The 25,768-nt window shown below is 46.1% G+C and overlaps 1 protein-coding gene across 1 annotated transcript in view; it reads left to right on the forward strand.

Annotated features, from left to right (window-relative positions):
* DLX6 (distal-less homeobox 6) overlaps positions 1-7,339 on the forward strand; it is a 42,191-nt gene extending 34,852 nt beyond the window's left edge. The window contains exons 2-4 of the mRNA XM_042472062.1: positions 7-119; positions 3,326-3,519; positions 6,378-7,339. Coding sequence (XP_042327996.1) covers positions 7-119; positions 3,326-3,519; positions 6,378-6,629 — 559 coding nt within the window. The 3' untranslated portion in view covers positions 6,630-7,339. The remainder of the gene's footprint in view (positions 1-6; positions 120-3,325; positions 3,520-6,377) is intronic.
* Positions 7,340-25,768: the final 18,429 nt, after the last annotated feature.

Consider the following 25,768-nt stretch of genomic DNA (forward strand, 5'->3'; position numbering starts at 1 on the left):
CGTGAGCCACGCGCAGCACAGCCCCTACCTCCAGCCCTACCACGGAACAGCAGCAGCCGGAGCAGCCGGAGCAGGAGGAGCAGGAGGCGCCGGCAGCCAGACCAGGAGCGACGACGCAGGTGGGTCCCGCGACCACAACGGAGCCCCGGGCCCCGAGCCAAGGCCCACCGACAGAGCCCGACTTCCCCGGTTCCGGCCCGGCCTTCCATTGTCTCGACTTCCCGGGCCCTCCCCGCTCTCCTGCTTTCTTTCTTTGCCTTGCCTTCTCCTTCCTTCCATCCTTAATTTCTTCCATCCTTCCTTCCTTCCTTTCCTTTCTCTTTCCCTTTCCCCTTCCTGCCTTGCCTTCTCCTTCCTTGCTTCCTTGCTTCCCTCTCTTCTTTTCTCTTTCTCTTTCCCTTTCCCTTCCCCCTTCCTGCCTTGTCTTGTCTTCTCTTTCCTTGCTTGCTTCCTTGTTTCCTTCCTTCCTTCCCTTGCCTTCCCCTTCCCCTTCCTTCTTTCCTTGCCTTCCCCTTGCCTTGCCTTGCCTTCCCCTTCCTTTCCTTTTCCCTTCCCCATCCCTTCCCCCTTCCTTCCTTGCCCTGCCTTGCCTTCCCCTTCCTTCTCTTCTCTTCCCTTCCCTTCCCTTCCCCTTTTCTTTTCTTTCTGTATGTGGAGAGATCTTGTAGCACCTTTGAGACGAACTGAAAGAAAGAAATTGGTAGCATGAGCTAAGGTACTACAAGATCTCGCCACATACTGATTCTACAGACTGACACGGCTATATCTTTGAATTCTTTCTTTCTTTGAATATCTTTGAGTTCCTCCCTCCCTTCCTTTGTCTCTCCCTCTTCCCCTTCTCCCTTCTCCTGCTTCCCCTTCCCTTTCTCCTTTCTCTTCCTGCCGCCACTTTCTGTTTTCTCCCTTGCCTTTCTCCCTTCCCTTCTTGCCCACCTGCATAAATGCCCGCTCCAATGCCACCTGAACCGAGAGCGGCTACAGCTTGACAAAAACGCAGACTTGGGACTGACACTGTCACCATTCCGTTTGTTTGTTTGTTTTTTAAAAAACACCTTTGCTTGACGAAGAAGCCATGTATTTGATGCCTTTGGGTCGGACCAATAAAGGTAGCACTGTTTGGTGGCTTTGGGATGTGATTGTACTTTGGGCCAACATGGCTATCCCTGGATGTCTATTCAGTTTTCTTCTCTTCCTCCTCCTCCTCCTCCTCCTTCTCCTTCCTTCCTTCCTTTTTCCTCTCCATTTTATCGTTTCTTTCCTTCCCTCTTTCTGACCCCCTTCCTTCTGTGTTTGCTTCCTTCCCTTGCTTTCTCCCCATCCCTTCACCATTTCCTCAGGAGAAAGTTCCCCTGGCTCTTCCAGATCCATCGGGGATGCTAGACTCGCTCTTTCCCCTTCCTCTCCTTGGCGCATCTTTCTCACCCTTGACATCTCCAGAGCCCGATCCGGGCCCAGTTTATTCGGGGAGGGGGAAAAAACATTCCTTTCCATGGAGTTTACTCTCAAATAACGGCCCCTTCCTTTTGCGGCCTTTCCCTCCTGGTGGGTGGCACCTGGGCGCATCCTTTCTGCTAGGGCCGAGCCATTGTCACGGGCTTCCTCCTTGCTATGGATTGCCAATCCGAGTCCCTTAGTTAAGACCCTCCTGCGACGTGTGTGTGTGTGTGTGTGTAATATATATTCTCCTGCTTGGGTATTTGTTTGCTTAGCCCATAGATGCCCTCATCGCGGTGGCTTTTCCCTGCAGAAGGGCTCCTCCAAAGAGCCGGCGGGCCTTTCCTTTTCTTCTTGCCAATGCCGCACGGTGGGCATCAATGCCAGCCTCCCTAGGAGGGAGGCAAAGGCAGAGAGAAAGGCCACAACGGTCTATTCTTTGTTGCTTGATGCAGGAGGACAAGGGAGCGAAAGCGAGTTAGGAACGGGATTAGCACCCGAAGGAGAACGATCAGATCCTGGGGACTGTGGCTGCTGCTGCTGCTGCTGTTGTTGTTGCTGTTGTTGTTGTGTGCCTCCAAGTCATGTTTGACTTAGAGAGATCCTAAGGCGAACTGATGCTAGGGTTTTCTTGGCAAGTTTCTTCAGAGGGGTTTTTGCCATGACTATCTTCTGAGGCTGAGAGAGTGCGACTTGCCCACAGAGAGGTATTTATGCTGGGACCCTGATCTCCAGAGTCTAGTCAAATGCTCATACCCTTTACATACCCTTAAATAGCTCTTCTAGAAAGGAGATGCATTTCTTCTGAGACTCATGCTACATTGTCCCAACCATTACATATTGGAGGTACACTATCAACAGTTCAGTCCATGCATCCCAAGGCTTATCTGATGGGCTAATCAGTAACTGGTAGTTCAAGGAAGGAAAGACACAACCCCAAAATACTGCCCTTGTAGTATATAAGCCGGTCCTTGATATTTGACAGTGGCTATATGTCTGTCTAAGCAGAGCTCAGTGATAAATATTGTCATGTATTTAGTGAGAGATCTTTGGATTTATTTCTCCCTTCCTCCCTTTGTGATAAATTAACCTGTGTTTGTGTGTGTATGTGTAATAAAGGTATAAGTAAGTCTTGAATTCAGACATCCCCGTGTTAGTCTGGAAAATCAGGATGCCAAGGGATCTTGTAGCACCTTTGAGACTAGCTTCTTTCTATAAGATCCCTTGGCATACTGTAAACCTTGAAGGAGAAGATCCATATCTTAGCTTGATGCCTAAATAAATTCTGTTAGACAGGATGAATGAAAGAAATGTAGCAGCAGAAACTCGTTTACAGGATGCTTTTACGGATACCTTAAAAAGAACGAGGTGGGACTGGACAGCAACATTGTTGTTGTTGTTGTTGGAGCAAAGCAGTGCTTACAAGAAGTTTACCTGACCTTCTGAATTGTTAACAGGACTCATAAACCAAATCTATCAGAGAAGCCTGTGTGATCCTTTTGGTGGCAAAGGTGAATCCCAGGTAGCCAAAAGAAGAAAAAGAAAAGGCCTTGTTTAGATGACATTGTCTGTCGCCTGGCCCATACTTCTTCTGACCTTTTAAATAATGGCAAGGGGATGGTTTTGTCGCTAAATGATCACAGGCACACACAACACATTTTTTGTGTCATGTCTTTTGGGGTTGTAAGCATGAGGGCAGGGATCTGTCTAGTTAACAATTTGTAAGCTGCTCTGAGAGCATTTCTAAAGAGCGGGGTATAAATACAATAAATGATGATGGTGGTGATGGTGATGATGATGATGATGACCCCCCCCAAGAAATTTTGGGACTGGGTTGGGATGCTGGAGTGGCCACCTCCTTTGACAACCTGCTTGCCCTTTTTGGTTGCAGATCAGCAAAAGACAACAGTCATCGAAAACGGGGAAATCCGATTTAACGGGAAAGGGAAGAAAATCCGGAAACCTCGGACCATTTACTCGAGTCTCCAGCTTCAGGCTTTAAACCACCGTTTCCAACAGACCCAGTACCTGGCGCTTCCTGAGAGAGCAGAGCTGGCGGCATCACTAGGACTTACTCAGACCCAGGTAATAGTGATAATAATAGTAATAGTAGTAGTAGTAGTAATAATAATAATAATAATAATAATAATAATAATAATTGCGGGCGAGGTCCAGACTCTTGCAGTTTTGGATTACACAACTGCCTGGGTAGCCCTTTCACCTCAAAACAACGCAACAACAATGACCCGAGGGTAAGGATAAAACTGGAGGTCACCCATGGGTGAACTGCAAAACGAAGCAAAACCAAAACAAAAAAGCACTGAATTTAACCTGGGTGTAATGTGTGTTTGCGCATGAATATCCCTCTTTGGTGTGTTTGAAGGCTTGGGTCCACCAGATCGAAAGGTGGGCATTGATTTATTCCCTTGTGATCAGTTCCCTGGTGATCAAAGAAGCAAAAGTAGTCGAAAGCAATGGGGAGAGTTTTAATATTTGCTTTAAAAGGAGGATGGGGAAAGGGAACACATCCTCCCTCCCAAATTCTGGCCCAGTACAGTGGAGAGAGAGAGTTAAATGTGGTTATTAAAGACACAGCCTCTGGGCCCATAGAAAGCACACCTTCCTCAGTAATATCCAATAGTAAATTATCCTGGATGAGTAAGTGGAATTCAGTGGGTGCCCTAAGGCGAAATGTACTGGAGGTGATGATAGAGCTGACGATCAAAGGGAAGCGTGTACAAAATTAGAGGAAGTTAAGCCACAGTCAAATGTGGTTGGTGTGTTCTGGGTTCCCCAGCAAATATAAGCCTGAATGACACACCGAGTAGTACCGACTGAGGAGGAGAAAATAATACAGTAATAATAATGCTAAAATAAAGCGATTATCTGGATTCAAAACTGGAGGTTGTTGGTTATATATATGTACGTAAGTATGTATATATATGTAACGGTAGCATTTATATTTTCTGGGAGATAATCATGCTGCAGGTATTTCTTGGCTGCTACTAAGGAAAGAGCCTTGGTGACTTTACGGTGATAGTATATTTTAATAGCCATACGTTGCTGTATAACATGAGTTTAGAAAGCTGGACCTACATGAAAAGGGAGCCAGGATATTTTTATTTGTTTGTTTATTTTTGCACAGCATGCAATTCCCTTCTGTGGTTGCAAAGGTTTTTGTAGGTTTTCAATCTTTTTTTAAAACAAAGTTTGGTCTGGCTTTTCATTCCTTTCCCCTGCACGAGAAGCTGCTTTTCTTGTTGTTCTTCCCGCTGGCTTGATTTAAAGAGATTATTCCAGCTGTAAACTACAGAAGATCATACTCCTCCCTGGAATATTTCAACTCTCCAGGCCTTTCTTGGACCTTAGGAGGAAGGCTGCTGGAAGTGCTCCCTTTCCCTCCTGCCTTGCTTCTGTATAGGCCGCATTGGGATCCAGCAAAACTGACTTTTTGAGCCACTACTCATTGAAACCGACTGCCAGACCTTTTTAGAGCCTGATCTTAGTGTCCTTCTTCCAAAGCCCATGGACTTGGAAATAAATCTTAGGCACTCTGAGTATGTGAGTTTAGGGATGCATTTGTATCCCACTGAAATGAATGGTGACAGTGGTTGTAAGTGTTGCAGCATTGGATTTTTGCTTTTTACTAGAGTGAAATTCCTGGCCTAGTGGTTTGAGCATTAGACTCTGGAGATCATAGCTCAGCCATAGAGTCACGCTCTCTCAGGCTCAAAGAAAGGCAAAAGCACGCTCCCTTTGAATAAATCTTGCCAAGAAGACCCCATGATAGGAATAGGGCTTTAGCGACGCCATACATCGGAAAGGCACATAACAATAAAGAGTGAAGCTCAAGGAGCTAAAACTGAGATGGGCAAGGCAGGGGGTCTGTGGGACCGCAACTCCCATCATCCCTCCCCACTGGATTTGCTGGGCAGGGCAGATGGGAGATACAATCAATAGTTGCCCACCCAGCCAGCCACCCCCTGAGCTCAGAGATGGGGGAAAGAACCAGGTGGAGGGGGGAAACTCCTGCATATTCAGGGACAGCGGATCGATGCCAAGAATAAATGCACCGACGCTGCTCCCAATCCGATAATTATCAAAGGGTAATTACGTGTCGGTAATTATGCCGCACAGTATAGGCCCGATGCCTATCGGGTCTGTGCGCGTCTGCAGGCTGGTCTACCTGCGTAGGTGGCTTTAAGTGGATGCGTGGGAAAGAAAGGGACAAGAATGCCTGACTGCGTTGTTCACTGTCCCACGGCAAGAAATGGCCAGTGAGAGAGAGAGAGAGAGAAAGAGAGAGAGAGAGAGAAGGGGGGCGGGAGAGATTAAACCAAAATGCAAAGCGCAGCTGTACCTAAGCAGGCCCTAATTGCAGGCGGTTGAAACAATGGCCAGAAAAGACAGGAAGGTGGGGGGGGGGGGGGCTAAGGTTCGTGGCAAAGCCATAGGTAGGGCATATTGAGCCACAGATGGGAGCAAGAGAGGAAGGAAGGGCAAGGCAAGGCAAGGCAGGAAAGAAGGGAAGGGAAGGGAAGGGAAGAATGGAAAGGAAAGGAAAGACCGGAAGGAAGATAAGGTAAGGTAAGCGGAGGAAGGAAGGAAGGAAGGAAGGAAGGAAGGAAGGAAGGAAGGAAGGAAGGAAGGAAGGAAGGAAGGCGGGGAAGGGAAGGGAAGAGAAGGCAAGAAGGAAGGAAGGAAAGGAGGAGGAAAGAAAGGAAAGGAAAGGAAGGAGAGAGGGAGGGAGGGAGGGAAGAAAGGCAAGGCAAGGCAGAAAGGGAGAAGGCAAGGCAAGATTAGGCAGGAAGGGAGGAAAGAAAGAAAGAAAGAAAGAAAGAAAGAAAGAGGTCAATGAGACTCCCTCGGGCCTGTTCCTTCCTTCCCCTTGACCTGGGCTCTCTGCAGGCCTCTCACGCCTTCTTCTGCCTTTTGGGTTGCAGGTGAAGATCTGGTTCCAGAACAAGCGCTCCAAGTTCAAGAAGCTCCTGAAGCAAGGGGGCAACCCCCACGAGAGCGACCCCCTGCCAGGCTCCGCCACCCTCTCGCCCCGATCTCCAGGCCTGCCTCCTGTCTGGGACGTTTCAGCCTCTGCCAAAGGAGTCAACATGCCCCCCAACAGCTACATGCCCGGCTATTCTCACTGGTACTCTTCCCCACATCAAGACACAATGCAGAGACCGCAAATGATGTGAGCGGGCCAAGAGCAACACGACGGTCCTGGAGCAGCCGCCCAGTCTGCCAGCCTAGCCTTGCCAAGAGGGCCAGGCCCCAGGTCCTGGGGGCAAAGTGGAGTTGTGTGGCAAAGGAAGGCGGGCCGGGAGGGGGGGTCTTTGCCTCCCCTTTTCCTTTAACCTCAGCGATTGATCTCGAACTGAAAGAGACCCACGTCAGATGCTCCGCTTTCGGATCTTTTCTTTGGGACTCGGAGGCACCGACCCTCTCTCTGGGAGTATAAGTCCAAGCAAAAGAACAACAACCACGACAAGAAAACCCAAAAACAACAGGAAAAGGAGGGGGGAAATGGACACACTTTTCCCACCGGTCCAGGCAACAACTTTTTAAAAAGAACAACTGGTTTCATGCAAAAGAAGCGAAGGGAAGCTCTCCTGGTTTTTTTTTTTATTCACCGAACCGAGATGAACAGATTTGCAAAAGGGTAGGGAGGGATCCCTTGTTGTTCCACGGAGAAGAAAACACCGTTTGCAAAAGCAAAACAATGGAGACGGGGGAGGAAAACTGGCCTAAAACGCCACGTTTTCTCAACTGACAACCAGCTGCGAGGTTGAATCCAGTCCCTGTCTCGCTTTTTCAAAGCTACAAGGCCTCTGAAATAACTTGAAAAAAGAGGGAAATGATCCGGTTTGCCACCACTTTAACGGGCATGGCTCAATGCTATGGAATTCTGGGAATGGTAATTTGTTGGGGCACCAGAGCGGAGCATTGAGCCATGCCCGTTAGAGTGGTGCCAAACCGGTTTATTTCAACAGTGCGGATGCGGCTTCACTTAGCAAAACGAGAAAAAAAACACACCCGCCCCAATCCTAAAGCTACCATTTCACTCCCAATCCCTGTGGTCTCGGTCCCCTTCAGCTGCCCAGCAAACCTGCTGTACATATTGTTGAATTTTAGTTGTATATATATACTTTGTATGTTTTGTCTCCTTTCATATATAGAGTAAAAGCCAGAAAACGTCCAGGAGGGTCCTTGCCTTTCTCTCTTTCTCTCTGCTTTGAAAAGTTTCTGTCTCTCTTTCGGCATTCCCACTCTCCAATTTTATTTATTTATTTAAAAGCAGGAAGGCTAGAAATTAAATACATCCCGATCCTAAAGCGTTTAGCTTGAGACTGACTCTTGTTTGTCTTAACAAGAGTGACTGGGCAGGACTCCTCGAGAGTAAACATGCCCTGCCTAAGATCTGAGCCAATAGAAGGGACCACATATTAAATGGCAGGAAAGAATGCAGAAAGGTGTCCCTATATTTGCCTATATTTGCTATGTATGTCAGCAGGTGGTGCATAATGACAGGCGAATATTGTATAGCCGCTACACACACATGGACACAAAGTAGTCCAAAAACAGTGTCTGGTATTGTGGCTCTCTCATTATCTAAGTGATAATCTTTTTCCTAACTATCGAATTGGGGGATTCAGGGATATCATCATCACTATTATTAGTAGTAGTATTCGTATTATTTCAAAAGTACACTCTCCTCCCGGCGGACCTGAGCCGATTTCCACTGTTTCACTTCCAACAAGTCCCTTCAACTTCAAAGGGGTCTTTGCCTGGGTTCTTAGCCCCTTTCGACTTTCTGGCAAGACTGGGCCGTGTTTTCCCCTTCTCTGTTTGAAAGGGAGTGTCAGGAAAGCGGATCCTTTCTCCTAACGGTAGCATTCAAAGATATATAGCCGTGTTAGTCTGTAGAATCAGTATGTAGAGAGATCTGGTAGTAGCACCTGTGAGACTCAGTGAAAGAAAGAAGTTGGCAGCAGGAGCTTTCGTAGACAAATGCACCTATGTCTACGAAGGCTCATGCTGCCAACTTCTTTCTTTCACTTATAGACAAATGCATCTGTGGAATTTAACAGACGAATGCACCTGAGGAAGTAGACTTTAGCCTACGAAAGCTCGTGCTGGCAACTTCTTTCTTTCAGTAGTCTCAAAGGTGCTACAAGATCTCTCTACATACCCTTTCTCCTGATCTGAGATTTTTTAGTGATTCAGGTCGTTGGAAAGAGTCTCTGCTCCATCCCAGAGGTTGCCTGGCTTTTGTCTGGGTGTGTATGTGAGGTGATGGGGAAGGTTAGTAGCTGTGGCTGCTGGTTGTTGCTTTCCCATAGAGCTGGCTCTCTAAGAGGGCTTGTAGACCGCTCCCCCAGATCCACAATGCGGTGCGTCCAGGGCGAATGATATCCCTTCGTAGGTTGCACACATACACACACACACACACACATATACACACACACAACCCTGGAAAAAGCCCCCTTTCGTCACACAAGCAGGATGGACCCATACTGGGAGAATTAATGGCTAGAGCCCTGGGCATCCTTCAAATTATGAACCTTGAAACCACTGAGCCATTGATCAGAAGTCAATGGAGATCCTCGGAGTGCTCCCTATAATGACAGCTACATACAGTCGCGCAAAAAGGACAGTCACTATAATTAGACACAAAAGCCAAGACTACTTACCAATATACCAGCGCCGGCTTTTTGTTGAGCAACTTCCACGCTCAGTCAGTCTTCAGAATGGCTTAAAACCGATCAAGTCTTGTCATTTTCTACCATTCGCATTGTTACATTCGGAGGGGGAAGGAGAAAAAAAATATGTTTTCTTTTCTCTTTGCTCCCCCCAGCCCCCCTCCCCGTTCCCACTGTGAAACTTTGGGTTCAGCTCTCCCCAGGTTCAATTGTGAACAAAGACCCCAGCTGCAGTGCCATCCAATTTGAAGCAGACATTGGGGACAATTTAAGGTTTTTATCCCTAAGAAGGGCTTTTTTCCCTTCTCCCCCAGTTCTCCCCCATTCTCTTAAATGCAGCCATAATTAGAGTAATTTTTCATGTAGCCCGCTGATTACAGCGTTTTTACCGTCAAAGATAATTACCTGTAATTTTCTTCCACTTTTAATACTAAAAAGCCATCTTTATTTAGATTCAGGAACAGGAAAGGCGAAACAAAAGAGGGAAATTATTCTGTTATTCATACACAAATTGCAGAGACGTAGGACCTAAAATTGAAAATTAACCCAAATTATAATGCGAGGGAAGAATGGAAGAGGCTTCGGAGGTACAGCTGGTTGCGGGGTTCGCTGAATTATGCAGAGCCGGGTGAGAGGGAGAAAGCTACCATACATTTAAACCTTTCGTAGTCCCTAAAGATTTCTTCAGGGAGAATAACCCTAAAACCAGCCGAACCACCAGATAAAGGGGAGAGATGCTGGGAAGAGAAGCCACAAATCCGGTCCAGTCTACAGGACCACAATCCTAAATGTTTTCCAAAAACGAGTAGCACCGCTGCGATGCAGTGAAAGGCCTTAGTAAAGCTGCTAAATAACTAAGTAAACCAGTTTCGGATCATAAGAGGATCCGACTAAAATCAGAGGCCAAACTCTCAGCAGTTTTAACAGCACTGGACCTCGGGAAGAAATCCACCAAATCCCTAATATTTTTGGAATCGCTGGTTCCTGGGGTGGGCAGTTTGATCCAGATAACCCCATACATACATACATACATACATACATATCCCAAACCCTTTCCCCATAACAAACGACCCCACTTCCAAACCCCCTATCCATCTTCGGACAGCCTAGATGTAAATTTTCACTGCTTTTCTTCTCATTTCACTGGCTTTGTCCCTTTTGGTTTGGATGTCCAGTTTTTGGAGAGGGTCCTTGGAGGGTGTCATCAGAGGGCACTTGGGATCATCTTCCCTGCGATCCCTGATCTCCCTTCCTTTAGGAATCTGTTACTTGCCTTGTTTTCGGCTCTGGGACTCTGTATTCCATTTTCACGGGAGCTAAATAAAAGTTAAATAGTAAAAGGATAGAAGTCGGCCATGTAAACCCACTGGGCAACTTCTTTGGAGCAAGTCACACTCTCTCAGCCTCAGAGGAATTGCAATATCAACACCCCCCCCCCAAGAAAAGTGGCAAGAAAACCCTGTGATAAGTTCATTTTAGGGTCGCTATAAGGAGAAATGACACAAGGGCAATAACCAAGGACAGAGGTCCCAGGATTGGTTTTAGAGCAACGGGTCAGATAGTTTCAAAACCCGAATGGAGGGCTTGAACCTTTAAAGGAAGGAGAGAGGGAAACCCAGAAAAAAGCGGCATCTGAAGATATGAGGGAATCCGTCCCGTCCTTCAGTCCGAATTAAGGACTTCTTAGCTTTCTTCCTCATCAGTGCTGATGGTACTGATGCAGGTCTCAACCATCACACTGTAAACACCCAACGTCCAGTTCTAGGATGTCAATAAATAGGAGGGAAAAGTGATGGTGGTGGGGATGATAAAGCCGGGCTTTGTGGAGGAGAGAGATTGAAGGCAAAACACCAGGCCTTGAGCCACAAAACCTAGTCGCCCAGATCCTGAAACCCCCAACCCCCGTCCCAGATCCCACCAGCCGCACTGATAGGACCTGAAGCCGCAAAAGGACCGCTAGCCCAGACAAGCCCCTGAAAGCCCAGCCTCGTTGGTACCTCCGAGGCTCAGCCAGGGAAGCCAGGCGGCCCTCTACTCGGATGCGGTGAAGGAGGGATCGACGCGGTTTGACCTAAGCGAGGGGGGGGGGGTATCTTTCCTGAAAATAGTTGAGACAGGAGGAACCCATCGACACCACATGAAAAGTAGAATCGGTACATTGGCATGATTTAAATCCTAGCTACTGACTATCTCCTAGCACAGATAGGTAGGTAGGTAGGCAGGCAGGCAGGCAGACAGACAGACAGACAGGCAGACAGACAGACAGACAGGTATCTCCTGGCTGCTAGATTGGGGTATCCTAGCAGATCTCTCTCTCTCTCTCTCTCTCTCTCTCTCATTCTCTCCCATAGAGATGGAGTGTCGTAGCAGATAGAGAGAGAGAAAGAGAGAAAGAGAGATTTCCTAGCTGCTGGGTTGGCCTGTCCTATCAGATCTATCTATCTATCTATCTATCTATCTATCTATCTATCTATCTATCTCTGCTAGGACACCCCCACCCAGAGGCTAGGAAATACTGTAGATAGAAAAGATCTGGATCGATATGGATCTATCTATCTACCTATCTATCTATCTGTCTGCTAGGACACCCTGATCCAGCAGCTAGGATGGATGGATGGATGGATAGATAGATAGATAGATAGATAGATAGATAGATAGATATCTTAGCTGCTGGATTGGTGTGTCCTAGCAGACAGACAGACAGGTGGCTCCATATGGAATGAATTAAACTCCATTTCGAAAGATACTAAGGGAGAGGGGGAAAATACCTGGGAGAAAACCTGAACATGTTGGCTGACTCTTGAGTAAGTGTGCCTAGTAGCGCGTGGCCGCCTTAAGGAAACCTATCGCATTCCCACCCACCCACACGCGGTCTCTCTCGGTGGGCTAGGGGACCCTTTGTAGGCAACGGGGCTTGGAAACCAGCGCTCGACTGCAAACCGCTCGGAGACCTTGGAAGGGGGGGGAGTTACTTCTTAGGGACCCCCCCCCCATAAAGACACCCGTGGATGATGACAACCAACATCCGCGCATCCTAGACAACCTTTCTCAAACCCCCCCCCCCCGCGTCTCCCTCTTTCTGGGCTTCGAGGGGAGTCACTGCAAAGAAAATCTCCAGATGGAATTGGAGAGACCCGAACTTCGAAGCCTCCAACCTAAAAGCCCAGAGACTCCCAGAAATTAATAAGTTTCACAAAGGTGACAAACAGAAGGAAGGAAGAAAGGAAGGAAGGAAGGGAAGAAGGAAAGAAGGGAAAGAGGAAGGAAGGAAGGAGGGGAGGAGGGGAGGAAGGAAGGAAGGAAGGAAGGAAGGAAGGAAGGAAGGAAGGAAGGAAGGAAGCAAGCCAGGCTCATCTTGATGCCTCGATTAAAGATCTAAGAAGGAAGGTTAGGAAATCATAAGTAGCAATTGGGGGAAAATAATTATAAAAACCAGATAAAAGCAGCCCTCCCTTCCAAAGCGCGGAAAAGCTATAGCTTCAACCTAGGAGCCCTGAATCCAAACCAAAGTCGGACTTACCCCCGTGCAAAACTCTCTTAAGCAGGGATGAGGGTCTAAAGAAATCTATAGTGAAGAGAAGCAGAGGAGAGAATATATCTTTTTCCCCCTGCGTCTTGGGGCAGAAGCTCTTTTCTCTATATTCTTGGTTGACTGAGCACATCCAGGTGTGAAATTGTTTGCACACCCCAGCACCTCTTATATTGCCAGCAAAATTAGCTGTTATTACTGTCACTGTTTAGTGATGGTTAGCTTGATAAAAAAAAAAACAACCCGCTGTAATCAAGACCTGGCGCATCTTTGCAAATTACAGATAATTGTAAACGTCCAGATTATGATAATAGCATCCTAATCCAGCCTGCAATATAATTATTACAGAGTGTTGCATCTGAAACTGTCCAGTAGGGCTAATTCGGCCATTATTTAGACCTCTCTCTCTCTCTCTCTGTTTTCTCTCTCTCTTTCTTTCTCTCTCTCTCCCCCTCTTTTTTCCCCTTCCCTCCCCCGTCCGCCACTACAAATGGGTTGCTGAGCTGAAAATGTACGATTGTAATTTCACGGGGCACTCAATGAGTAATGATAGAGGAGGGAGAAGAAGAAGGGGAAAAACACAAAAGTGAAATGTGAACAGGCGCGATCAAATCAACATCCGAGGGCCAAAAATAATAAAAAAAGGAAGGGGAGAAAAGCAAAGAAGTCTGGGTTGGTTCAAAAAGAAAGAGGGGGGGTGTTAAGAAGAGAGGGAATTCAGAATAAAACAAATCACGGAGGAAGGGAAGGCTGGCGTCCCCGAGCGAAGGAGGCTTTGTTGTGCATTCAAAAGGGGACGCTTCTTTGGTGCAGATGCGTGAAAGCCGCCTTCCCAGATCCACTTGCCTCCCGTTGGCTCCAGAGGGAGGTCCATCCCTCTCTGCCCCCATCTCTACACTCACACAACACCTAGGCTTTCTTCCTGGGAGGGAAAAGGGCGATCCTCCAAGCAGTTAAGCACAGCAAGAATCATAGAATCTTAGAGTTGGAAGAGACCACAAGGGCCATCCAATTCGACTCCATTCTGCCATGCAGGAACTCTCAATCAAAGCATCCCCGACAGATGGCCATCCAGCCTCTGCTTAAAGACCTCCAAAGGAAGGAGATTCCACTACACTCCGAGGAAGAAGTGTGTTCCACTGTCGAACAGCCCTTACTGTCAGGAAGTTCTTCCTAATGTTGAGATGGAATCTCTTTTCCTGTAGCTTGCATCCATTGTTCCGGGTCCTGTTCTCTGGAGCAGCAGAAAACAAGCTTGCTCCCTCCTCAATATGTCATCGCTTCAAATACTTAAACAGGGCTATCATATCACCTCTTAACCTTCTCTTCTCCAGGCTAAACATCCCCAGCTCCCTAAGTCGTTCCTCATAGGGCTTGGTTTCCAGACCCTTCACCATTTTAGTCACCCTCCTTTGGACATGCTCCAAAGGAGACCCACTGTATATACTCATATATAAGTCTAGAAATTGAGGTCCAAAAAATTGACCCCCCCCCCAAAAAAAAACCTTGAGTCGACTTATACATGGGTCAGTGTAAGCATTGTATCTTAACTCTTATTTAAAAGAAGGAACCGTCTCCTGATGAAAAGCAAAAGAGTATAATATATGAAACACCGACCCTCCCTACTCTCTCATCAGTCCATACAAAGAGTTATGTCTGTTGGACTTTTGTAAGTTCCTTGACATTGTCTTGCTTTGCTTCAACTTTTAAGTCCTTTGCTAAACTGCCCCTAAATTTTATCTTCGACTTATCCACAGGTCATAGCAAAATCTATAATTTTGGCCCCAAAACTTGCCCTTGACTTATACATGAGGTCGACTTATTGTCGAGTATATATGGTAACTTTAAGCCTCTGCCTCAAGTCACCCAACCACAACCCTGTAGGTCTCAAAGGTGCTCCCAGGATCCTTTTGGCAAAGGGGTCTTGGGGCACCTTTTGAGACCAACTGCAAGAAAGAAGCTGGGAGCAAGAGCTTTCGTGGAGTTGAGCCGACTTCCTCAGATTATGATGCATGTGTTCTTTCTTGCAGTTGGTCTCAAAGGTGCTCCAGGATCCCATTGCAAAGGAATCTAGTAACTGCCAGAAAGAAGCTGGGAGCAGGAGCTTTTGTGGAATTGAGGTGACTTCCTCAAATCATGATGCATGCATTCCTTCTTGTAGGTAGTCTCAAAGGTGTTCCAGTATTCCTTTGCAAAGTAATCTTGTGGGAACCTTTGAGACTAACTGCAAGAAAAAAGCTGGGAGCAAGAGCTTTCGTAGATTTGAGCCATGTCTATGATCCCAGCTTCTTTCTTGCAGTTGGTCTCAAAGGTGCTCCAAGATCCCTTTGCACAGTAATTTGCCAAACTAACAATGCTAGGTCTTGCAATTCTACAAGATCCTTTTGCATATCCAGAAGGTTAAGTCTATGAATCCCAACCACAAACGTATTAGTGCTCTTTACTGCTCTTCAGCATTCGAACAGCCACGCTCCTTCTTTGGAACCCAATGTTCATCAGGTCATTTGCTTCCCAAGGTGGGAAGTCCTCCCCGCCTCCTTCATTTTCAAGGTGACCAGATGTCCTCACAGCAAAGGAGGAGAAGGCACCCTAAAACTCAGGGCATTCCAGACAACGGGAGATGACCTAAGAATAGCTTTCCTAGAAAGAGAAATGCATGCTTCTGAGTCCTGCTCAAAAGAGAGGACCTTTGGGGAATTCTTCCTGGACTAGAAGGTTGGAATGGAGGACAGGTCCTGGAAAAGGAGGATGGCTGGTCACCCTGTCCATTCTAGGGAGATGTTTCTCAAAGGCCGACCCAGAGGATATCTAAATGGGTCAGGTCAAAGGCCCACCTAAGCTCTGTCTCCAGTAGTGGATTCCAGGAATCCATAGACAGGGGAAGAAGGCATTGGATCTCTCCTCCTTAGCATCTTTTTGGCCTTCGCACTGTATCCAAAGTGTCCTTGCTAAAAGTGGAACTGCTAGTTAGCTGATAGCAAATGGCTATCAATTCCAAGAGACTTATCCTGGTGTTTCCAGGTGATTTAAGACCTAGAGGACCTTCAATTCTGTATCCACTCATTGCAAAACAAGCTCAATTGAAAAGCTTGCTCACTCCTGCCTAGCCTTTAGGATCGGGTTGTGTGTCTCAGAAGCTTTGTTCCTGATGCTTGTGCATCTCTCTCTCTCTCTCTCTCACACACACACACACACACACACAGGTATCCTTGTCCTATTCTTACAAAACTAGAGGGAATCTCCTTGCAATCCGTCTCCACGTACCAAAGGCTTGTTTCCTTTTTTTGCATTCCCTCATCGGACAAGCCCTGGGGACCTCAAAAGGCAATTAGCCTGGCACAGCTTTAATTAATTCAATTAATTAAACCAAGTAGCCCTTGTGGAGGATGAATGGCGTCAACTGTTGTCTTTGGTGTTTGGTAAATGTCCAAATGCAAGGTCTTGCTTTGGCTGTTCCCACCAGCAAAAGAGCACCTGGATGCACACAACTAGTACACACTTAGGCATCTTCACTAAGGGGGATGCTAAACTATTTCTGTTTTGGAATCCTCTTGAATAAAATAAATCTCATAAAATGTTTTGTTTTGTTTTCCAAATGGACAGACTCAGGAGTATTCCCAACCCAGTTACTAGCAGAAAGAAAACCTTTTCCAAATATACATGCAGGGGGTAGCTGTGTTGGCCATTTAGTAAATTCAAACAAAATTCCACCAAACAGTGATCCCTTTATTGGCCAACTGAAATGCACAATAGACTTGCTGCAAGCTTTCGGATCTTTGTCAAGTAAGATGTTACTTACCAAACATGGGGGGAAATTGGAGATGTTTGTAAGATACTTGCATCTTGTTGTTTCTGTCCTTAGATGGTATGGGGAAGGGTATATTTAGCAGGTGAGACGCTCAGAGTTACTGGTAGGAAGTCCGTCACTGGAACCAAAAAGATGCTCAAGTCATTGTCAGCTCCTGATGTTGCCAGGCTTAGGCCTGAGTCTAAAGTAGGCAGAAAAATATACCAGGACTTTGAATGGTGAAACTACTTCCGGTGGATCCAGAGTTGGGCGATATTACTGACTGACTGACTGACTGATTGCTTGAAGCAGAGCTCTTAAAAAGAGGCCTCTGAGTGTTTCAAGGGCCCCAAGTGTCCAGGATCTGTGTTCTTCCTCTAGAGGAGAAAAGTGACTCATAAGTGGAGAAAACATTAGCAATGCTTTGGATCTCTTGGGTGCTTTGGGGAATAGGATCCTTTTAATCCTTTGCGTTTCCCTTTCCTTGGATGCTTCATCTCTAGACATTTCTGCAGTCAGTGAGGGGTTCCTTTTTGCCTGTTCTCTATGGGAACCTAAAAGGAACAGGGTCGGTGTGAATTTGCAGGAGAGGACCCCTGATGGGAACCAGCATGGCTAGTGGTTTGACCAGGGTTCGAGTCTCATCTCGGCCATGAAACCCACTGGGTGACCCTGGGGCAAGTTACACTCTCTCAGCCTCAGGGGAAGGCCATGGCAAACCCCCTCTGAACAAATCATGCCAAGAAAACCCCACGATAGGGTGGTATTAAAACGACTGGAAGGCACACAACAACAATGTCAATCTGTGATAGAAAAAACAACAACAGCCAAGAGCCTCTCAGTAACATGTTTTATTCAGCATAAGGAGCGTGTGGATGGAAGTAGCGGAAAATGAGTATTTGAATCAGATTTTGGGGCAGGTGGGGGCACAGCCTTCCCAAGGAAGACCCGTTGACTCCAATAGCCCTTACTCCCAAGGAAGCACTTCTTGCATTGCAACGTGGGCAAGATTTTCCTGAGCTCTTTGCCTCTGGGAGGCCTAAAACTGGTTTTGACCTCATCCTCAAGAAGCCCGACTTTTGGCTTTCTCTCTCTCCCCACCTCCCTTTCTCATCAGGTTGAGGAAAACGATGGGTTAAAAAATAAACCAGACCCACCCCTCAAGGAACCCAGGCTGAGGCTACAGACCACCGAAACCTGGCCAGATGGCTGGAGTTTCTGTGCTGCCAGGGTATAAAAGTCTTGCGAAGGTGTTTGCTTTTGGTTAAGAGGTCGTAACGTCTGGCGTTGTGTGGTTGGCTGTAAAACACACACACACACACACACACGTCACTCCCAGCTGCGGATCTGACTGCCCTCTCTCGAAGACTTGTACATCTCGGACAGATTGTGTGTTGCCCTTAAAATTATACAGAGAAAAATATCACGAACCTCAAGGAAGAGAGAGAGTATTTCTTCTATTGCATGGAACAGACCCCACGGAATTGCAGAGGCTCTACATAGCTTTTTGTGTGTGTTGTACATACTTGTACAAACAGCTGGCCCTCCATATCCACTGATTTATTTTTATCCACGGATTCAACCAACCATGGCTTGAAAATATTCCCCCCCCCGCAAATATAAATTCCAAACAGTAAACCTTGATTTTATTATTTTATATAAGGGGCATCATTGCAATACACCACTGTATTTAATGAGACTTGAGTATCCACTAATTTTGGTATCCAACGAGGGTCCTGGAACCAAACCTCAGTGGATACCAAGGGTCCACCGTGTATGTGTGTGTGTGTGTGTGTGTACACAACAAACAAACAAACAAATAGAGTGGGCCCTTGCTGTCTGTAGAGAGAGAATCTATCTATCTATCTATCTATCTATCTATCTATCTATCTATCTATCTATCTATCTATCTATGTCTATTGATATGCTGTAGATAGATAGAGATACAGATATCTATCTATGATAGATAGTGTTCTATATAACTGGGCATAGGCTCAGTACCAAGGATGCAGAGGGTCGGGATGAGAATCCCAGGAGACCAACCCAGATTCATGGTCCCCTCAAAACTCCCAGAAATATGGAGATGTCCTGTTGAGGCCCACCTTTGAGCTGCTGCTCTCCAATTTTGAAAAGGCCTATAGATCTGGATGGATTGCATTGGAAGGGGTGGGGAAGGGTTCCCCCCAAGAAAAACCCCTCCCTAAATGTTTATTCACTCTAAACATTTTGTGACTAGGGTGGTGGTACTGGAAAGGATCTCTGTGCTTTGCAGTGAGAAGGAAAAACTGCCAAGTTTCTTCCAAGGACAACTTTTGGTTTCATTATTATTATTATTATTATTATTATTATTATTAGGTGCATTTGATCTCTACTAGTCACACTATCAATGAGGATAGGACAAAGGAGGGCACCAGAGAGAGGATAGCAGTGTGACCAGGAGTCCTCCTTTTCCACGACCGGTCCTCCATTTTAACCTTCTGTCCAGGAGCAATGTCAAAATGTCCTCCATTTTGAGCATCACAAAGAAGCGTGGATTCATATCTCGACCAGTGCTTTCAGTTTTTATCATTATTTGGTTATGTCCGACATTTGTCTTGAATGTCCTCCATTTTGCGGGGCCTTGTCCTCCTTGGGAGTTAGGATGTCTGGTCAGCCTGGTCAGGAAAGGCAAAATTGGAGTGTGTAGGAGGGGGAGAAGTAGCTTCCCCAGCAATCCAAAAGCAAAAGAGGAGAATAGCACCTCTAGAGGCATCTCCTCTATACTTGACTATAGGTCGACCTCATGTATAAGTCTAGGTCAGGTCAAAATTATACATTTTTATATGGCCCATGGATAAGTCCAGGGTAAGTGAGTCCTGATGAACTCGAGAATCAGAGTTCGAAATCCCAGCTCAGCCATGTAAACACCGCTGGGTGACTTTAGGCAAGCAACACTCTCTCAGCTTCAGAGGATGGTATTGGCAAACCCCCTCTGAAGAAACCTGCCAAGAAAACCCCATGACTAGACTCGCTCAAAGTATGAAACGACTTGAAGGCATAGACAACAACAAAACAAAGGATGTAAAGACAAAGCAAACAGAAACCATGCCAAAGTGCTTACAAAATTCCAACAGACATAACTGTGCCCACCCAAAGGTAAGAGTTTAAGTACAGTACCCAGTGGGTCCTTGGCATCCACTGTGGTTTGGTTCCAGGACCTCCCAATGATACCCAATCCATAGAGGCTCAAGTCCCATTAAACATAATGGTGTAGTAAAGTTGTGTTCCTCGTGGCAAAATCAAGGTTCACCTTTTGGTACTCGATTTTATTTTTAAAAATATTTTCAAGCCATGGATGGTTGAAACCAATCTGTGGATAGAGAGGGCCGACTGTACTTAAAGACAAATCTCTTTCCGGCAGGCCTACCCAGGCAGTTTTAAATCATGACTTTGGAACTGGTATATTTTAAAGAATGTATATAAGAGTATGTAGAGAGATCTGTAGCTGAAAGAAATAAGTTGGCAACACGAGCTTTCGTAGATGAAAGTCTACTTCCTCAGGTGCATATGGAAGTAGACTTTAGTCTACAAAAGCCATCTGCCAACGCTTTCTTTCAGTTACAAGATCTCTCTACATACTCTTATAATATTCTTTAAAATATACCAGTTACAAAGGCCTATCTGATCTCTCTATATAGTGATTCTAACACGACTCAATGTATTATATGAATGTTTGTTGTTGTTGCTGTGTGCTTCAATGCGTTCCTGAATATGCTGACTCTGAGTAGAACCTATTACAGAGGAGGTTTGCCATTGCCTTCTCCTGAGGCTCCCAGTGGGTTTCATGGCAGACCAAGAATCGAACCCGTGTCCCGTTGTAGGCCAACACTCAAAGCACTATGCCACACTGGCTCCACGATAGAGAGAGAGAGAGAGAGAGAGAGAGAGAGAGAGTATATACTACAGTTGTCCCTGAAAGGAATGCGCAAATATTCAAGCCCCATTGTCTTGAATGGCCATTTTAACCCTCCTGGCTTGCTGGTCTGTGAAGGACGGAGACTGTGGACCCAAGTCCAAAAATGGAAGGTTGACTGTGTGTGATGGTATTACAACTGTTGGTTTTGTGTGGGGTTTTTTTTTACTTGTTTTTTGTATTTTAACATGTTGGAACTTGCCTCCAGCCTTGAGGAGAAGAGGGAAATAAATTACTTACACTGACCCATGGATAAGTAGATGCTGGTTTTTTGGGGGGATGGGTGGGTAGTGTGTGTGTGTGTGTGTGTGTGTGTGTGTGTGGATTCCTAGCCCCATGGCTGCCCTTGCCCAGATGCCAGCCATCCTGGAGGCTGAGAAATCCCCAAGGTCACTTTGAAGGCCACCGGAGGAGCTCTCAAAGCCCAGCCTTTCCTTGCAGGCTTTGCCTCTGCGGGTGGAGCTCCAGGCCAGAAGAACCAGATCAAGGCAGAGGCAAAGGCTGTGGGCTGGGCTCCCTCTCCGGTTCGGGTCCCCCTGGAAGGCCCTTGCGGCCAAGCCCTGGAGCCATCCGTATCCGCAGGAATGCGTCTCCTCCACACTAAGGCACCCCCCCAGTGCCTCTCCCCCCCAAAACATTCCCTTGGAACCCAGGAACAAGAGGGAAGGAAAGGAAAGAGGAAGACAGCACAGCCCACGAGCCTCAGGATCCTCTTCTTTAGTCCCAGCTGGAGCTCGACTCATTCAATCGTTAGTATTTTAACTCTGGGGCTGCATCTGCACTGCAGGAAGAACCCGGTTTGACCCCACTTTAAACTGCCTTGGCTCCATGCTATGGGATTCTGGGAAAGGTCGTTTTGTGATACATCCATTTAGCCTTGGGAGTTGCAGTTTGTTGTGGCACCAGAGCTTTGCTCTGAATCCCAATGCCCATAGCACTGAGCCATGGCAGTTTAAAGTGGTGTCAAACCGGATTATTTCCGCACGATGGGGTTGTGTGCCTCCAAGTCATTTTTGAATTATGGCGACCCTATCACAGGGCTTTCTTGGCAGGTTTCTTCAGAGGGCCATCCCCTGAGGCTGCGACAGTGTGACTCTCCCAATGTCACCCAGTGGGCTTTAAGTAATAATGTCATAGATAAAACTTTTTTATATACCCCGCTTTTTGTCATAAAATAATCAAAATGGCATGCCTAGTTAAAACCATCCCACATACACTACTGGCTCTGACAGAATTTCATAACCTTGAGCCAAAAGTGGTGTCAAACCGGATTATTTGGGATGGACAGTGGGTTGTGTGCCTCTAAAATCCATTCCTGTGTTGCTGTGGGCCTGTGGGGACCCTAAAGCGAACCGATCATAGGGTTTTCTTTGGCAAGTTTCTTCAGAGGGGGCTTTGCCATGGCCATCTTCTGAGGCTGAGAGAGTGTGACTGGCCCAAGGATGCCCAGGGTTGTTTCAGGCTCTTACGGGGAATTGAACCCTGATCTCCAGTCATAATCTGACTCTCTAAGCACTACACCACATTGGCTCTCACTCTTCAATCACTGAGAGTCAATGGGTCTCTTTCTAATTGGTCCTGACCAATCAGATGCGGACAATTTCCATCTGTTTATTTATTCATGGTTAGGGAAGAGCCAATGGAGCAACACTCACCGCAACGTTTCCACTCCCTTGAATCTTCCATATCTTAATTATATATGAATGTATGAGACCTGGAATGCTGTAGTGGTTTGAGCCTTAGATTAAGACTCTGGGTTCGAATCCCTGTTCGGCTAAGTAAACCCAGTGGAGGACCTTGGGCAAGTCACACTCTCTCAGCCTCAGAGGATGGCAATGACAAACCCACTCTGAAGACACTGGCCAAGAAAACCCTCTGTCTTAGGTCACAAACGACTTGAAGGCCCACAACAACAAACAGAATACAAATCATAGCCGTATCAGTCTGGAAAACCAGTATGCAAAGGGGACTTTGCAACGCAGATTCGGTGCCTCAGCAAATTACATTTCCCAGAATTCCATGGAACTCAAAGTGGGATCAACCCGGATTGTTTCTGAAGTGTGGGTGCAGCTTTAAGACAATCATAGAATAATAGAATCATATAGTTGGAAGAGACCTCAAGGGCCATCCAGTCCAACCCCATTCTGCCATGCAGGAACTCTCCATCAAAGCATCCCCGACAGATGGCCATCCAGCCTCTATTTAAAGACTTCCAGGGAAGGAGACTCCACAAAGCCCTGGAGAGCATGGAGCTCAAAGTCGACCAGACCAAAAGCAAAACAAAAGCAAAAAACGTGGTGCTCCTTTAAGAAAAATGCTGGTAGCCTACCTAGGAGTCCTGTTTTGCTAAAGGGAAAAAAAGAAGATCATTTCTCTCTCTCTCTAGGTATTATGCCCAGGAGGCACAGAATATCCACATCAAGCCAGGCCTGTTTGGCAATGGCAAAAACCAGAGAAGCTGGGTTGGAGTAGCATTATCGATTAGAGGAGGAAAGAGAAAGAATCCCTGGCCTTTGGAAGGATTGTTGTAAAGAGAAAGTAGATCAAATAGTATAGGGCCAGGCTGGTGGGGTTTTGGAGAAGAGGGGAATCCCCTAATGTTTAGCAGGTCAAAGCCTCCAGAAGATGTTTGGCTGAATAGCCGTGGAAACCAACCGAGGCACTATCTGCTTGCGACTAATATATACAGGGAAAGGGCGGGGAGAATAATAGAGAAAGGCATCCAATGTGTAGCTTTCTCCATTCACATCCACATTCCCTCTCCCACCCACCCACCCACTACTTAAATCCAGGGCAGTTCCAAACCAACAAATCATTTTATTTTTCTCCCCCCTCTTTGTGTCTCTCTCTCTGTGTGTCTCTCTCTCTCTTTGTGTGTGTTGTGTCTTATTCTCTTTTAAAAATTTAAATCTGCAACTGTTCTTGCAAAAATAAGTCTTCTTCTGAGTCTTCCTCTCCCAAGAAATAAAATAAAACAATAAATGCAATAAATCGACCGAGGGCTTCAAGGACCATATTCTCTCACACACACATCCCCCCCCAAAGTTGCTGCAACAAGGCCACCAGGATTTTTTATCCCTTATTTTAAAAGCCAATCGATTAATTTAAAAGGAGAGATTGGGAGGTAAAATGGAAGAAAAAGGGAAAAGAAATTAAGAAAGAAAGAAAGAAAGGGGTGCTGGGAGGAAGAATGGCGAGAGATTAGAGACAGGTAAATTCGCTCGCGGCTACAAAGCGTGCCTTTTCAGGTTTTTTGCCTCCAAACCCTGGAACATTTCTTACTGAACTCCTCAGATGACAGGATGTAATTTTTACGGTGTTCCTTTTTTCTTTCTTTTTGAAAATGTTCTAAGCTTCTTCTTTTTTTTGGGGGGGGGGGGGAAGAACACACATATAGACACAACTGTCTGTCACATTTCCTCTGCTGTTTTACCTCGAAACTCCGAAATGTTAACCCAAGTAAGGTTTGGATCCAAACCATCTCATCATCATCATCATCATCAGTTTGGAGATCTTTATATATTGAAAAAGGAATAATCCCAGGTAGGTTTGGAAAGGGAAAGAAGGTAGAAAACACCCCTTCCAGACCACTGTTGTTGTTGTTAGTAGTAGTAGTAGTGCTGGTAGTAGTAGATTGGGGATCTTTACAAACCGAAAAAGTAATCATCAGGCATGAATCAAATGCGATTAAAGCAAGATTCAGAGGATTATTGCCATCATGAATTATTCTTATTTCTCTAACTGCTGCTTTGATTATTCAGACCAAAGCCAAGCCAGCATTGCAAGGGAAGACTCTGCCTCCACTTGCTTCCATTGCTGTCGAGGCGATGGGGGAAAGGAGGCCTAAATGGACTTTGGAGGCTAAGGTTTCCCTGGTCCTCCATCCTCTTCCGATCTCCTCCAGCAGCACTAGTCCATTTGGGACTGGGGAATTTGGATGGAGCCAAAGAGGCTTCCAATGGGCTCCGATCTCGGTTCAAAAAGCTCACTCTCCTCCTCCCTTGCCTTTCCAGATCGCCTTTTGTTTCGAGCCAGAGGCGAAGGGAGGCCTTTCCTGCCCACTTCCAACGCCCCTTCTGCCCTGTTTAGGGGAGCTGCTTTTGAAGGGGACCTAATTTGGATAATTAGCCAAAGGGGTTCTCCCGGGTAATTGCTTTCATTGTCGGCTGGAGGGGCAGAGAAAAGAGGAAAGAGAAAGAAGGAGCCATTTCCCTGCTTTTACTCGGGAGTAGATGATTACTCTCCCTTCCCTCTTTGCATCCCTGCCATCCTCGCATTGCTTTCTTTCTTTTCTGTCTAAATTACTTTAACGTCCTGCTCTTTGGGAAGCTACTCGCTTTTGTAAAGGTCGCTTTGCAGGCTTGGCTGAAAAGAACAGAAGAGGGGATGGGTGCTTTGTATTGAAGAGAGAATGAGTGCCTTTTTTATATATATAAAGGGGTGTCTCAATTCCATCTTTGGATAATGTTTAATGTATGGACTGTTGAGTTTCCACTCCTTTCCATCCGGACTACAGGAGAATTTGGGACCTGGAGGATTGGGCCCTCCTAGGTCAAAAACACACACATCCACACGATCATGCGACCCGACAGGCATCTACTCAGAAGCCAGTATCCTTTTCATTGGAGAATCAACTCCCAAGTAAGTATGTGTGGCTCTAAAGGACCAATGCAGAGGTCGGGGTGAATGGTTTTAACAACTCTTTCTCGTTCTAGAAAGGATCGTTTCTATTATTTCAAGAAATTAATTTAATTCCCCCTTTTCTCCTTGTAGAAAGGACCATTTCTATTATTGCATGAAATTAAGTTTCTCCTTCTAGGAAAGGTCTTTTCTATTATTTCACGAATTAATTTAATCCCCCTTTTTCTCCTTCTAGGAAGGACCATTACTATCATTGCATGAAATTAATTTAATTCCCCCTTTTCTCCTTCTAGAAAGGTTAGTTTCTATTATTGCATTCGCTTCAGCATCTGGAAAGCCGACCCTTTAATGATTTGGAGAGGCACCACCGAAAATAATGAATGCAAAAATATAGGGAGGGAGACAAGAAGCAGAAAAGAGTCCCATCATTCACCCTCTGGCTTCCCCCACTTTTTTTTCCAAAGAAGGACACCATTTTCATTTCATCCCGGTTTTTTTCCCCTTTCCTTTTCCTTTTCCTTTTTTTTTTTTTTGGTCCTGTTCCGGTGGTGGAAATAATTTTTATTTTATTCAGAATATACATTTAAATCCCTCTATCTACAGCTATGTACAGGGCGAAAAGGACATTGGAAAAAAAGTCTCTTGGAAAAAAGTGTTGAGGTCGTCGAGATTTCAAGGCACCTTTTGAAAAGTGTCCACAGCGGCGGCTTAAAAATCAAAAATCA

This window comes from Sceloporus undulatus, chromosome 6 (genome assembly GCF_019175285.1).
Source record: "Sceloporus undulatus isolate JIND9_A2432 ecotype Alabama chromosome 6, SceUnd_v1.1, whole genome shotgun sequence".
Classification (NCBI taxonomy): domain Eukaryota; kingdom Metazoa; phylum Chordata; class Lepidosauria; order Squamata; family Phrynosomatidae; genus Sceloporus; species Sceloporus undulatus.